This window comes from Notothenia coriiceps, unplaced genomic scaffold (genome assembly GCF_000735185.1).
Source record: "Notothenia coriiceps isolate Sejong01 unplaced genomic scaffold, NC01 NC01_scaffold00037244, whole genome shotgun sequence".
In the NCBI taxonomy this organism is placed as follows: Eukaryota; Metazoa; Chordata; class Actinopteri; order Perciformes; family Nototheniidae; genus Notothenia; species Notothenia coriiceps.
The window spans coordinates 15,861,522-15,874,692 of record NW_011369945.1 but is presented as its reverse complement, the minus strand read 5'-3'; the positions used below and the strand labels follow the sequence as shown (position 1 = coordinate 15,874,692).

General features: G+C 40.1%; 1 protein-coding gene across 1 annotated transcript in view; it reads left to right on the top strand.

Moving 5' to 3' along the window:
* The window catches only part of LOC104964844 (gamma-aminobutyric acid type B receptor subunit 1), an 81,824-nt gene that overhangs the window by 55,255 nt on the left and 13,398 nt on the right, over positions 1-13,171 (top strand). The window contains exons 16-20 of the mRNA XM_010793729.1: positions 829-979; positions 4,254-4,386; positions 7,254-7,370; positions 8,808-8,918; positions 10,747-10,840. Of these exons, the coding sequence (XP_010792031.1) occupies positions 829-979; positions 4,254-4,386; positions 7,254-7,370; positions 8,808-8,918; positions 10,747-10,840 (606 nt within the window). The remainder of the gene's footprint in view (positions 1-828; positions 980-4,253; positions 4,387-7,253; positions 7,371-8,807; positions 8,919-10,746; positions 10,841-13,171) is intronic.

The following is a 13,171-nucleotide window of genomic DNA, read 5'->3' as shown; positions in this document are numbered from 1 at the left end:
GCACACATGGACACACACACAAACACACACACACACACACACACACACACATACACACACACACACACACACACACACAAATCAGTCCTAGATTTAGCAGACGGACAGTCGGAGGCTGTTGAGGGTGAACCGAGGCTCCCTGTCCATCTGCCACTCTTTGAACTCTTCTCGCTGAGGAATCCAAAAGCAGCACAAGCATAACTAAGGGGGTCGTTCACATAAACACACACACACTTTTTACTCTTAATTAACACCAAAGGTTTCTATTTGCTTACAACTTTACTGTAGTAACCAAATTAGCATTGGCATGGCTGTATATTGGCTGTGCTTCAGCATTACCAATATTGCATGGAGGTTTTGGAGTTTATGTACTGAAGCTAACCCGCTGGCTGTGTACATGTGTATGTTATCTACTGAACTGGACCAGTGGTGAAGGAAATATGCACTCTATTGACTTCATTGAAATAACAATACCACACAGTAAAAATACTCCATTCAAAGTAAAAGTTGTTGAAATGTCACTTCAGTGGAAGTGTCGATGTATTAGCAACAAAAAAGTGTCTACTGTTAAATGTATTAATGTTATATAATTGGAATCATTGTAATTGTTGTATTAATATGTGAGCAGTACTTCAATGTCGTTGTTGGTCAAGGTGGAGCTACTTTTAACTACTTAATGCTTTTTCTAGATTTATCTGTAATAGATCATACTTAATTAGCAGAGCATATGTTCAATATTGAAAAGCTTCAAAATTGTTAATATGTTCTATAAACGTATATGTCACTGAAACGTAGTGCAGTTGTCTAATTATCTCTCTTTTCTTTCAGGTGCTGGACCTCCGGCCGATCGGACAGTGGTGATCGAAGAGTACCGCTACTTGTCTCAGAAGCTGTTTGCAGCTTTGTCCGTTTTCGCTGGCCTCGGCATCCTGTTCGGCATCGTCTGTCTGACCTTCAACATCTACAACGGAAACGTCCGGTGAGTTGACTAACAGGACATATTATTGTTTAAATCTCAGCCCCAACGGTCAGCTGAAGTTCTCTCATTCATTGGGGCTATAAGTGTGTCAGCTAGTGAATAGTCAATCGACAGAAAACAAACATTTTGAGAATCAATGAATCGTCGATTTTTAAGCAAAACTCCCAAACAGTGATTTTATCTTTTCAAATGTGATAATTTGTTGCTTTTCTTCGTCTTACAATAAAGTATATTTAATATATTTGCCTTTTAAACTGTTGGCTGAATAAATAAGACATTTTTAAAGCAATGGGCTTTAAGAATTTGTCAGGAGTATCTTACAGTAAACTGACTTCTGATATTTTGTTGACCAAACATTTAACCAATTCCTCGAGAAAATGATCAGCAGATGAAATTGAAAACATCTTTGAAAAAAAAAGGTGTTGTCCTATTCATCGTTATATTATAATATATCTTTCATGTTTACTGCTTTGAGGAATTGTGAAAGTAAATGTGTCCTTCAGAGAACGAGGTCATCAATAAAGGGATTTTTGGAGAAAATGAAAATTGATAGATAAACTAAGTTGGGCCTTGGAGGTTAAATGTATTTCATTGTTACATCAAGGTCAGCTGTTTGTGCAGCAGTGAATGGGAAGAACATCCTGTATCAATACCCATCTGCTCCATCAGAGCAGGTCACTGTGGAGGCTCCGTGTGTGAATGGGAGTTTTTGTAGGCTGTAAAAAAAAAAAAAATCACCTGTTCAACAGAGAACCTCACCTCTGTTGGGGTTAATGTAAATGCTGAAAGGCATCGCTGACTCTCGAGTTCAGTGAATCCAAAGTTATCTGGGTGTGGCGTTTTCCATCTGGTATCGTTGTCATAGCTTAAGCTTAGCCTTAGACCAAATGCAAATAGACCTCCTTTAAAAACTGCCTTTTCATCTCGGATTTCTAAGCTTATTATATTTCTGTGAACCCGCCGCAGCATATCTCTGATTTCTTTTTAACAAAGTATTTTTGTGTTTGACTGAGGTCAAAGGGATTTAAAGTCCCACAAGTCCACGAGCTTATCAGGAGTTTTTCCTAAAGCTGGAAAAGGTTTGTTTCGTTTGGGATCTCAGACTGGCTTTGGTGTGCCAGTCAGGCCTTCCTCTGGCTTTGATTATATTTCAGAAACAGTTTCACGAGGGCTGATTTTAGCAGCCAAAACAGTATGAGTCAGATCAAATCAAATGTATTCTGTAAGCTGTTTTCACAAAAAGACTTTGCCGCCAACTGCCTTGTGAGAGACAAAAAAACATAACAATTTTGGGAACAAAGAAAAGTGAAAAACAATAGATGTTGTTTTTAATCATAGCCCTGTATCAAATGGCAATGCTCAATAATTGTCCTCTGAATATGCAGCTCCCTTTGGTTTTTGGAGAGCTTTATTAAGAATTTCAACCTCAAAATGTGCAAAATAAATGAGAAACATCCCAAAATACTGTGAAGAAATATCCATGTGTCTTGTTTCCATGTAAGGGCTCATGGAAAACAGTTTTTGCTAAATAAATCATATTTTTGGATTTCAATACAAACATGTGTGGTTAAGCAAAGGTTTGACAAAAACACTATTAATATTAACCATTTGATAAATATGCCAATTGATATGATCTTCTAATGTGTCCAGGGAAGCTACAGTTCAGTTTGATCCCAGAAAATCTCACAGTGATCTAAAACATCATCATCATCATCATCATCATCATCATCATCATCATCATCATCATCATCATCATCATCATCATCATCATCATCATGACCCAATGTTGGTCCTTGAAGATCAAACACAAAACATATTCAATTCCCAGAGACATGAACATGTAAGAGGAAAATATTCTTCTAGCTCGGATTCAAAGCAACCACTAGACATGGTGCAAACAAGCGGAAGAAAGCAGCACTCCACATGAGAAAATATCTCCTGCAGTGCACTGAACATCACATATGCATGGTGTGTAACAGCATTAAAGGTTTCTCTGAGGTATCAAAAGGTTGGATTGGGGCCAGTGTGTGTGTGTGTGTGTGTGTGTGTGTGTGTGTGTGTGTGTGTGTGTGTGTGTGTGTGTGTGTGTGTGTGTGTGTGTTTGTGTATGTTAATGTGTGTTTGTATGCAGGATGTACATAGTGTTGCTGTGCAGTAAATAAGCAGTGTGGCCTTGGGCAACACAATGGCAGGTCAGCAGGATGAAACAACCAAAGGACACACCTTCTGCTGCAGGAAGAGCTGGAGCTGAGGGCCAGAGGAAAACTGCTTCACTTGGTGTTATCATAAAGTGCAGAAAATATCAAAACACCCAAATCTGGAGTCTTTGAGAGTATTATAATAGTGAGGTTTTCTCTATAGCAGCATGTATAAAACACTGGGTAGAAGTCCCCAGTGGAGGAACGTAACTAAGTACATTTCCTTAAATACTGTGCTTCACTTTTTCCATTGTGTTCTTGATAAAATGTTCCAAATATGTTTGCCCATGCACGAAAACCTCTGTGGAAAATATTGTACTGTTTACTTAATTGGTCTGTCGGCTTAATTCACACTTCAGATATACATTTGGTATAACCTTTCTGTCCAGTAACCCAGTATAAGTCCAGTTTTTTTTATTTGGGTATTTCTGAGAAACTGAAAGATTAAGTGTACATTTAATAACTTTGACAAAACATGATCACACGTCCATTAAACTGATTTTTTTTTTAATAATAGTGATAATTCAACTTTATCAACAGACATTTGTAAAGTTACATTTTCTCCTAGTTTTCCAATATCTTTTTGGATCAGTTTATCTAACAAACATTTATTTCATTATTATTCACCCAGCTTTAAGCAGATCATGCACTTTCTTTCTGCATTGCATTGTGGGAATAACCATTACTAATTAACCAAACACTGTCTCATTTGAGTATGCTTGAGTTTATTAACTTAAACGGTTTAGTTTGATTTTCGGTTTCACAAATGTCCTTTTTTTCTACATTTTTGTTATAAAACATTTGTAACAATTACACTTATGAGACAAATGACTATCAATCCCTCATCCAAGGAAATGCATTTTGCTGTCTGAATCAGAAAATATAGATGATAAAATATGAATTTAAAAGAAACAATGAACAGCAATTGATGACATTTCTACGAGCAGACAGCCAGGTCACCTACACAATTAACCTCTGTTTACCTTCAAATTGACCATTCGTGCCACTAAGCAGAAATTGTAATTACCAGTGTGTTTGTTTCCCTGTCCTCATGTGTGAATCTGTCACTGTTCCAGGTACATCCAGAACTCTCAGCCGTACCTGAACAACATGACAGCGGTGGGCTGCATGATGGCTCTGGCTGCTGTGTTCCCGCTGGGGATTGATGGTCACCACGTCCACAGATCTCAGTTCCCCGTCGTCTGCCAGGTAACAGGAGAGACAGAGAGACAGACAGAGGGAGGTAACAGCTAGAGGGCAGGATGAGGAGGAGGGCTGCATATTGTCTGCAAATAATTGGTTTCATTGACTTGATGTTTGTACCCAACAACTCATTTTGATTACAGGACGTGTTGAAAATGAGCTCAGAGGAGGAAGCAATTAAACTCAGATTGTTATGGTTTTTTAATCCATTTGTTCATCTTTACCTTTGAAATAGTAGTGACAAATATAATTCCTGTTGCCTTGGTAATGAAAACCCAACCCAGTCCAACTGAGATTAGATAGATATTATTAGATATACTTTATTGAGCTTTTACTCAAGCCTAAATATGTTGTTACAGAATCAGTTTGTTTAACATTAAAATACAAATACATTAAAAGTGGAATAGAGAATTAACAATTCAAAATGAAATGAAAATGAAAATAGTATATCAAATTTAAACAATATAAAATATTCTGGATAATAAAACAATTCTTAAAAAAATCCAAAATCCAACAGGAGCATAGACATACTGTATATACATAAATTACATTAACATTTAAAAAATAAATGATACATATCAGTTGGGAAAGAGTTTAACAAACAATGCTTTCCCCTTCCCCATTACCCAACTGAGATAGACTTGCATTCAATTTCAGGACTTCAATATAAAGTATTCATCTTATTCGAGCTGTTATCATTTAAAGTTTGGGAATTTCCTCTCATTTCACAGTTTTTGACCGTATCACATTGTGTTAAAATTGAGTTTAATTGTGTTCCAGCTTTTAAACAAAGCTTTTTGAACTCCACGCTGAGTGAATTGCAAAGAAATCAATGTTTTTATGGCGGCACTTTTCCATCAGAGTGGAAAATTCTACATCTACTGTGCATCATGTTTCCCAACAATTCTCACTCATTTGATATCTGTGAGCCTTTTGGCATGACAACTAATCTTAAAATACCATCACAATGTCTGGATGCACAGCAGGAAGTTGTACAGGCTGGTCCACCCGCATCAACACGTAGCATCTCAAAGTTTAAAATGTCGACAGTCTTTAAGAGTGTACCATTTAGCTTTAATTAATATTGTATCGGCAGTATTGCTGGACTTTCTTTGGGCGACAAACATTCTTTACAGTTATATCTGTCAGTTTTAGTACGGCCATTATGCAAACCCACGTTTAGGATTTTCTGACAGGCTCGTTGTTGCTGCCTGTGGAAAGCAGACACCTGCAAATCTTATTTCAGGAGTTTGATCACGCAAACGCTAATACACTGAACAAAAATATAAACGCAACACTTTTGATTTTGCTCCCATTTTTCATGAGATGAACTCAAAGATCTAAAACATTTTCTATATACACAAAATAACCATTTCTCTCAAATATTGTTCACAAATCTGAAAAAATCTGTGATAGTGAGCACTTTTCCTTTGCTGAGATAATCCATCCCACCTCACAGGTGTGGCATATCAAGATGCTGATTAGACAGCATGATTATTGCACAGGTGTGCCTTAGGCTGGCCACAATAAAAGGCCACTCTGAAATGTGCATTTTTCTTTATTGGGGCGTGCAGTTTTGCTTTATTGGGGGGGTCTGGGGGGGTCCGAAAACCAGTCAGTATCTGGTGTGAGGGTTAGGGTTAGGGTAATGTTGTGAATCGAGTGGCCCGTGGTGGTGGTGGGGTTATGGTATGGGCAGGCGTATGTTATGGACGATGAACACAGGCCACTCGATTCACAACATTACCCTAACCCTAACCCTAATCCTACTCACACCAGATACTGACTGGTTTTCGGACCCCCCCAGACCCCCCCAATAAAACAAAACTGCACGTTTCAGAGTGGCCTTTTATTGTGGCCAGCCTAAGGCACACCTGTGCAATAATCATGCTGTCTAATCAGCATCTTGATATGCCACACCTGTGAGGTGGGATGGATTATCTCGGCAAAGGAGAAGTGCTCACTATCACAGATTTGTTCAGATTTGTGAACAATATTTGAGAGTAATGGTTATTTTGTGTATGTAGAAAATGTTTTAGATCTTTGAGTTCATCTCATGAAAAATGGGAGCAAAAACAAAAGTGTTGCGTTTATATTTTTGTTCAGTGTATAATTCATTAGGTATTTGAATGTATTTTGGTATTCAGTGGCACAGACATGATATGCTGGCTGGCAGAGTAGCGCAGGCGGAGGGATCCCAGCATTAATGAGGAGTGGGAGTGCTTCCTCTGTTGCCCGGGTTGAGTCTTTTTGTTGTGGGAGAGAGAGGGAGATTTCCATTTCTGTCGTTTCCCTACTCTTTGTCCCTGTCCAGTTATTCTCTCTCAGGCTTTGTTCTTCCTCTCTCTTGCACTCCGCCTCTGACCCTCTACCTACTCTGGAAAGCTTTTCTTTATCTGCTGCAATCTCTCCCTTTCCTCAAATAAATATTGTCTCTTTTTCGTGCATCACCTTCTCTATTTATCTTTCTCTCCCTGCAGACACTACTCAGGGATACATCTACTGAAAAAACTTGCAAACCCTTAACATGTTTTTAGGATTAAAAAATGCATGAGATCTATATTTTTATATGTACAATAAATATTTGTCTTTAGGAGAATGCTTGAACGCTTTGCAGCAAAAATGCAAATACAACATTATCATTTCTATGAATGAAACTCAAAACGATTCAGAGAAGGAATGAGACATTATTATTTGACTAGTTCTATGAAGAATAACCAATATTATCATGAATTCTTTATATTATATTTGTAGTTGTAGAAAAAGAAGATTGTTTGTTCTTCCCTTAGTTGTGCTCCTATTTCTGAAACCTACAGCCTTGAATAAAGTTATTTTTTAATTCAAATTCTCTCTCCTCCTCTCCCCTCCTCCAGTTCCGCCTGTGGCTCCTTGGCCTCGGATTCAGCCTGGCGTACGGCAGCATGTTCACCAAGATCTGGTGGGTCCACACCCTCTTCACGAAGAAGGACGAAAAGAAGGAGAAGAAGAAGGTAGGGAGGAAGTGTAGGAGAGAGAGAGAGAGGGAGGGATAAGCCTCTCTGCGGTCTCTGGAGAGCAGAGAGAGGATGGCAGAGAGAGGAAGGCAGAGAGAGGATGGGAGAGAGGGAGGCCGGGCCGCGCAGCATGTGTGGTGCCAGCTGATAAAAAGTCAAGTTTAAAACTTTGCAGGCTTCCTAGTAACATAAGCTTCTAAGAGGCCAGCTCGCCATCATTCACTTCTGCAGGGTTGTAGAGAGCGTGCAGGGATAAGGGTGTTGGAAACACACTGACATAGATACTGCACTTCAAATATGCACATGCATCTCTACACACATGCAACATTTATGCATAAAAAAACATGCAGATTAGGGGCACATAAAACCAATCCTCTGCTACCCACGTCATCAGATGTATTGACTTGCTGGTGTGTATGTGTGTGTGTGGGAGTGTGTGTGCCTCCTCTTGAAGATAGTGTGTCCTGGAGTCAGCCAGATACTGCCAGTCTGTGATGTGTTGTGGGAATGTTCTAAGGCCTAATCGGTAGAATAAGAGATTAAGCCATTTATGGAATATTTATGAATATGGATGAGTGTTAAAGTTCTTTTCAGAATTCCAACCTTGGGGGGGGTTTATTATTTGAGCCAAAGCACAACGAATCGGGTTGACTTTCAACTCTCTTCATGTCCACAGAAGGGCAATTTGCTAGAGAGCTCTGCGTGATATTTAAAGGAATTTTCACAAATCGAAGGGAGAATGAGCGCTTAACCAATCATTTTCCATGCAACTCAAGTGAAGAGGCCTAGGACTGTGTAATGTGTTTTCTGCTTTATTTTATTTTCAGTTTTAGTTATTGCACGCTTGAATAGCTGTTACTACCTCGGAGTAGCTGGGGGTAAGCCAGCGTGGTGGAATGAAAAAAAAAGATGTGTTGAAAGAAAGAGGAGGGAATAGCAGTAGCCGAGCTCATTTTTGGTTTCTTGTTCTTGGTTACGCCTGTATTGCTTCCATTATAGCTTAAGCTAAGAATAATGGAGTTGATATCAGCCGCTTCGGAAACGATCCAGGCAAAAGCACTGTGTGTATAAATGACGATTTCAGGTGGCAGCACAAACACAGCTACTGCAGCTCTCACACACACACACACACACACACACACACACACACACACACACACACACACACACACACAAACTGCTCCTAAATTATACTTAGACACACAAACACACACACTTTAACGCACACATTCAGAAAGACAATTCGCGCCCAGTCATCCAGAAATCACAAGGACGCCTGTCGTATTATTCGTCCTGGTTGTTTGTCTTTGTTTGTGGAATGGCTTGTGATGCCCTTGGAAACTGATAACTGTAGTGCATCTATGTGTGTGTGTGTGTGTGTGTGTGTGTGTGTGTGTGTGTGTGTGTTCATGTGTGTGTTTTCTTTGCTCATAGCAACACTTGGAGCCATGGAAACTCTACGCAACAGTTGGAGTGCTGCTGGCTATCGACTTCTTGTCACTCATGATCTGGCAGATTGTGGATCCCCTGCACATTACGGTGGAGGTAGAGTACGAATGACAGATGAGATCATTTGTGTGTCACCGGCCGTTTGCTCAGACCGGGCAGCCGTTGTCATGAGTCAATAGCGCAGTAATGAGACACCGCGCATCGTTTGTAGAAATGTTCTTTCATTTTGGTTCATCTTACACTCAAAGAGCACAATCCAAAACAAGGATAGAAATCACAAAGCAGAGCCAGACAGAAGCACTAAAACAGTGACATTTATGACCCGAATAATCCAATTGATTTGTGTTCAATAGTGTAAGCACTGCTAAAGATACCCTGTGGTACAAACTGTAAACCAAAATCCACTGGGCGAACACGCATATTAAATTCATTCAAATGAAAAATCCTGGCTTATTAAACATTTATCTTTTAAAGGTCTTATGAGATTGTTTAGCTTCATTAAAGCTGCTCTTAATATTAATATTTTTGATTAACACTGAATCAAGGGACGCACATTTTCAGCATTCAAAGTGCAGAAAACACTTATCACCCAGCCCATCTTATTGTGGTGGTTTTACAGCATATCACCTGCTGTTAGCAACCTTCATGCTTTAAGATGTCAAACTCCTAATGAAAATACGTGGCTATTCAGCTGACTTAATGCTCCATACATTTCACCAGCTTGGGTCCAAATTGTATTTCTCCTGTTTGGTGCTTAGCAGGTAGTGCACAATGGATATTTATATCATTTTTCACTGAACACAGCTGACAGCAGCAGCAGCAGCCGAAAGGGACACTGTGAGAGCGCTGAGAGTAAACCTAAAGGGTAAAGTCGCTGTCCTGGAAAACAAAACAATACGCTGGAAAATGCTGAAACACAATTTAGTGCTGAGCCTGCAGGAACAAGCAGTAATCCTCTGTGTATTCAACAATAGAAGTGACACTCTACATGTATAAGTAGACACATTGTCTTTAAACTTTAAAACACTCGTATACAGCCGCTTTGATGATCTAAAAATCATGTTTACGTCATTTAGCAGCCCTCTTACATTTAACTACATTTTACAATATGTTACCACCATCAACTGTTAATGCACTTCTACAGTACACATGAGTGATTTATCATCAAGCAAAGCTCCACACTGCCACTAGATAACAACTCCACAGACACCTTTCATATGTACAAACATTTACAACAAAGGTGAAACCTCATGATTGCGTTGTGTGACTCTTTGATGGAGTATCCTGATTTCCCTGATAAGCCCCAATATTAGAAACCTCAAAGCTAGTTGGATCCTTTGTGTTCAGATGAACTCTGTTCGTCACTTTGTCATAGATATTTGGCTTTCCTTTCTATTCCCAGTGATCAGATGGACAAGCTTCTTTAAGCACAGCCAGAAACCTATCTGACACTATCAGTACATTGATAAGTGGCTGACATGTTCTAAGATTACGACACAGAAACCATGATACTGTTTCAACTTTAAACAACATATCCAGGATGTCATTAAAACCTCCATGAGACACAACATGGAGACACTAATGTGCATGTAGTGCGCACTCATTAAGTGCAGTCGACCTCTGGAGGAACAAGAGGAGACTCTATTCATCATCATTAGCCCTTATCTGCACAGTGCTGTCAAATTGTGAATTTAAATAGCCATATTTCATATTTATTGGATATCTTATACTCAGTTTTTTCAGTCATTTATTTCTGACATATGGTAAAGACCTATTTGCTCCAGGGGGATCAACCGTGCAGTCACTGGTGCTCGAGCTTACTGTGCACTTTTGCCTTCATCTCCAGAGAGCTGCTGTGTCATCGTTTCTTAATATCTCTCTCTTTATCCCTCTTCTCCTCGTCCTCTGTCTGCCGTGCGAGTAGAAGTTCACAAGGGAGGCCCCTAAAGAAGATTTGGATGTCCTGATTCAGCCCCTGCTGGAGCACTGCAGCTCAGAGAAGATGAACACGTGGCTCGGTATGCGTTGTCTCTCTTTCTTTTTTACTCTCTCATATCACAATCTGTGTCTTTATCACTCTTTGCCCTGCTCTGGTTTTGAATAAGCCTTGTCACACTCATGGCCATATGCAGGCACATATGCACACATATGCACACACATATGCACACACACACACACACACACACACACACACACACACACACACACACACACACACACACACACACACACACACACACACACGTCACTACCATTCACTCTGAATTAAACAGGCCTCAAATCACAGCCTCCTCGCTCGGCCCCCACCACCCCTCTTCAGTTTGATTCCTCTTTTTTCTCTCTTTGCTTCTCTTTTTGTCGGCCCACGCAGTCCCTCTTTCTCCCTGTCTGTCTCTCTGCTGACTTCCTTAACGTGGCAGCTCTTATGAAAATATAATGGTGCTGGAATTCAAATAATGTGGGTCACAAACTGGGCCATTGCCCCATAGCATTTCCCTTCTCAGAGAAGAAAAGATGGTGCTTTAATATCAGGCGGTGTAAGGAGACAATGGACAGTGAGGAGAAGTGTCCAACTTACTCCGTCACGCGTCCTCTTTTTATTCCCCTCGTCTCTCTCTTTCCCTTTCCCCTGTCAGTCTAACTAGCTTTCAGGATAATCGACCTTTTTGCAATTTAGTTTCTATTGAACGTACATTTTTGGTTTCCTCTCCCTGCACCACTCGGTCATAGTCCGTCGATGGCCACCCTGATCTGTTCACAATGTAACCTTCACTAGAAGCCAAGGGGGTTCATGTCATCTCGCAGGTTTTCTATTCTTTTCATGTCCTAAAATATCATTAATACTGCATCTCCTCATCCTGCAATGTGCATAACATGTTCCTTGCTTTAAAGATGTATGTCATATATATATACAGCAATGTTTCCCATACATTGATTTATTTGTGGCGGGCTGCCACAATTAAATGTCGTCCGCCACAAATGGATCTCATAAAAAAAAATATATATTATTATTAATTGTTTTGTTTTTTTTGTTTTTTTTTGGTAGTTTAATGGATAGTGTGGTGGGCTGATAATGGGAAGGTTGCTAGTTCAAATCCTGCCTGGAACACCACTACTAGTGTGCCCTTGAGTAAGGCACTTAGCCCTCAGTTACTCCAGGGAGAATGTCCCTGTAATTGGTCATTGTAAGTCGCTTTGGAATAAGGTGTCTGCTAAATGCCTGAATTGTAAATTATAAATGATATTTTTGGGGAGAAATCAACCCCCACAGATACTCAACTCTGGTGTGTCTCCACTCATTAACAACGCAACACAGAGCAACAAGATCGTTGTCTGCAGTAGCCATGAACTCACATGTATTATCTTATTTGAGGGGGGGGGTGTATGCGTGGACCACTCGAATAGGTTAAGGGGCCTTTGGCTTTTCTTGCCGGGGGGGTGCTTTGCGGTGCCCCCACAAATAGAATGAAATTCTGTGGGAAACACTGAATGTACTTAGTTACTTTCCACCACTGGACATTTCATTAATTAATCTATATTACAGTACATCCAATACTTTTTAGATTAAGGTTTTTAAATAATAAAAAATAGGAACTGAGCATTCAGAATACTCAAAACAGAGTTTTTGGACAGTGACCCGTTACAAAAAGCTACAGTAGTGCTAAAATGAATACAAATGTTTACAGCAAAAATATATTTCCTTTTTTTGTATTACCAAGATATCCTAGGTCAGGGGTCGGCAACCTTTTTGATATGAAGTGCCATTAAAAACAAATGTTTTGATCAGTTTGCCGACGATCGTGAATTGTACTCAGCACTGCACCACGGAGGAAAGCAGCAGAAAGTCGCCTTGTCGTCACTCTTGTTGAGACCGTGTCGCTGTTGGTCCTGTCCTGTTGTCTGCGGAGGCTGAAGTATTATTTGAATTATTTGAAGTATTAAAGTAACTTGTTATGGCAGGAAAGTTCAATCTGGTATATTCATTTTAATGTCACCTTATATATATATTCAGGTGTGTTAAATTTGAAGGGACAAAGTATATTTTTCCTCCCCAATATATTGAGGTGAAGTCTTTGTGTTTAGAGAGGGATGTGAGCAGGGGACATCCTTATTTGGGGATAGCTCCAAAACTCTGGAATGTCCATCCATCCATCCATCCATCTTCTCCCGCTTATCCGTGGTCAGGTCGCGGAGGTAGCAGTTCCAGCAGAGAGCCCCAAACTTTCTTTTCCCTGGCCACATCAACCAGCTCTGACTGGGGGATCCCAAGGCGCTCCCAGGCCAGCGAAGAGATATAATCCCTCCATCTGGTCCTAGGTCTACCCCTTGGTCTCTTCCCAGCTGGACGT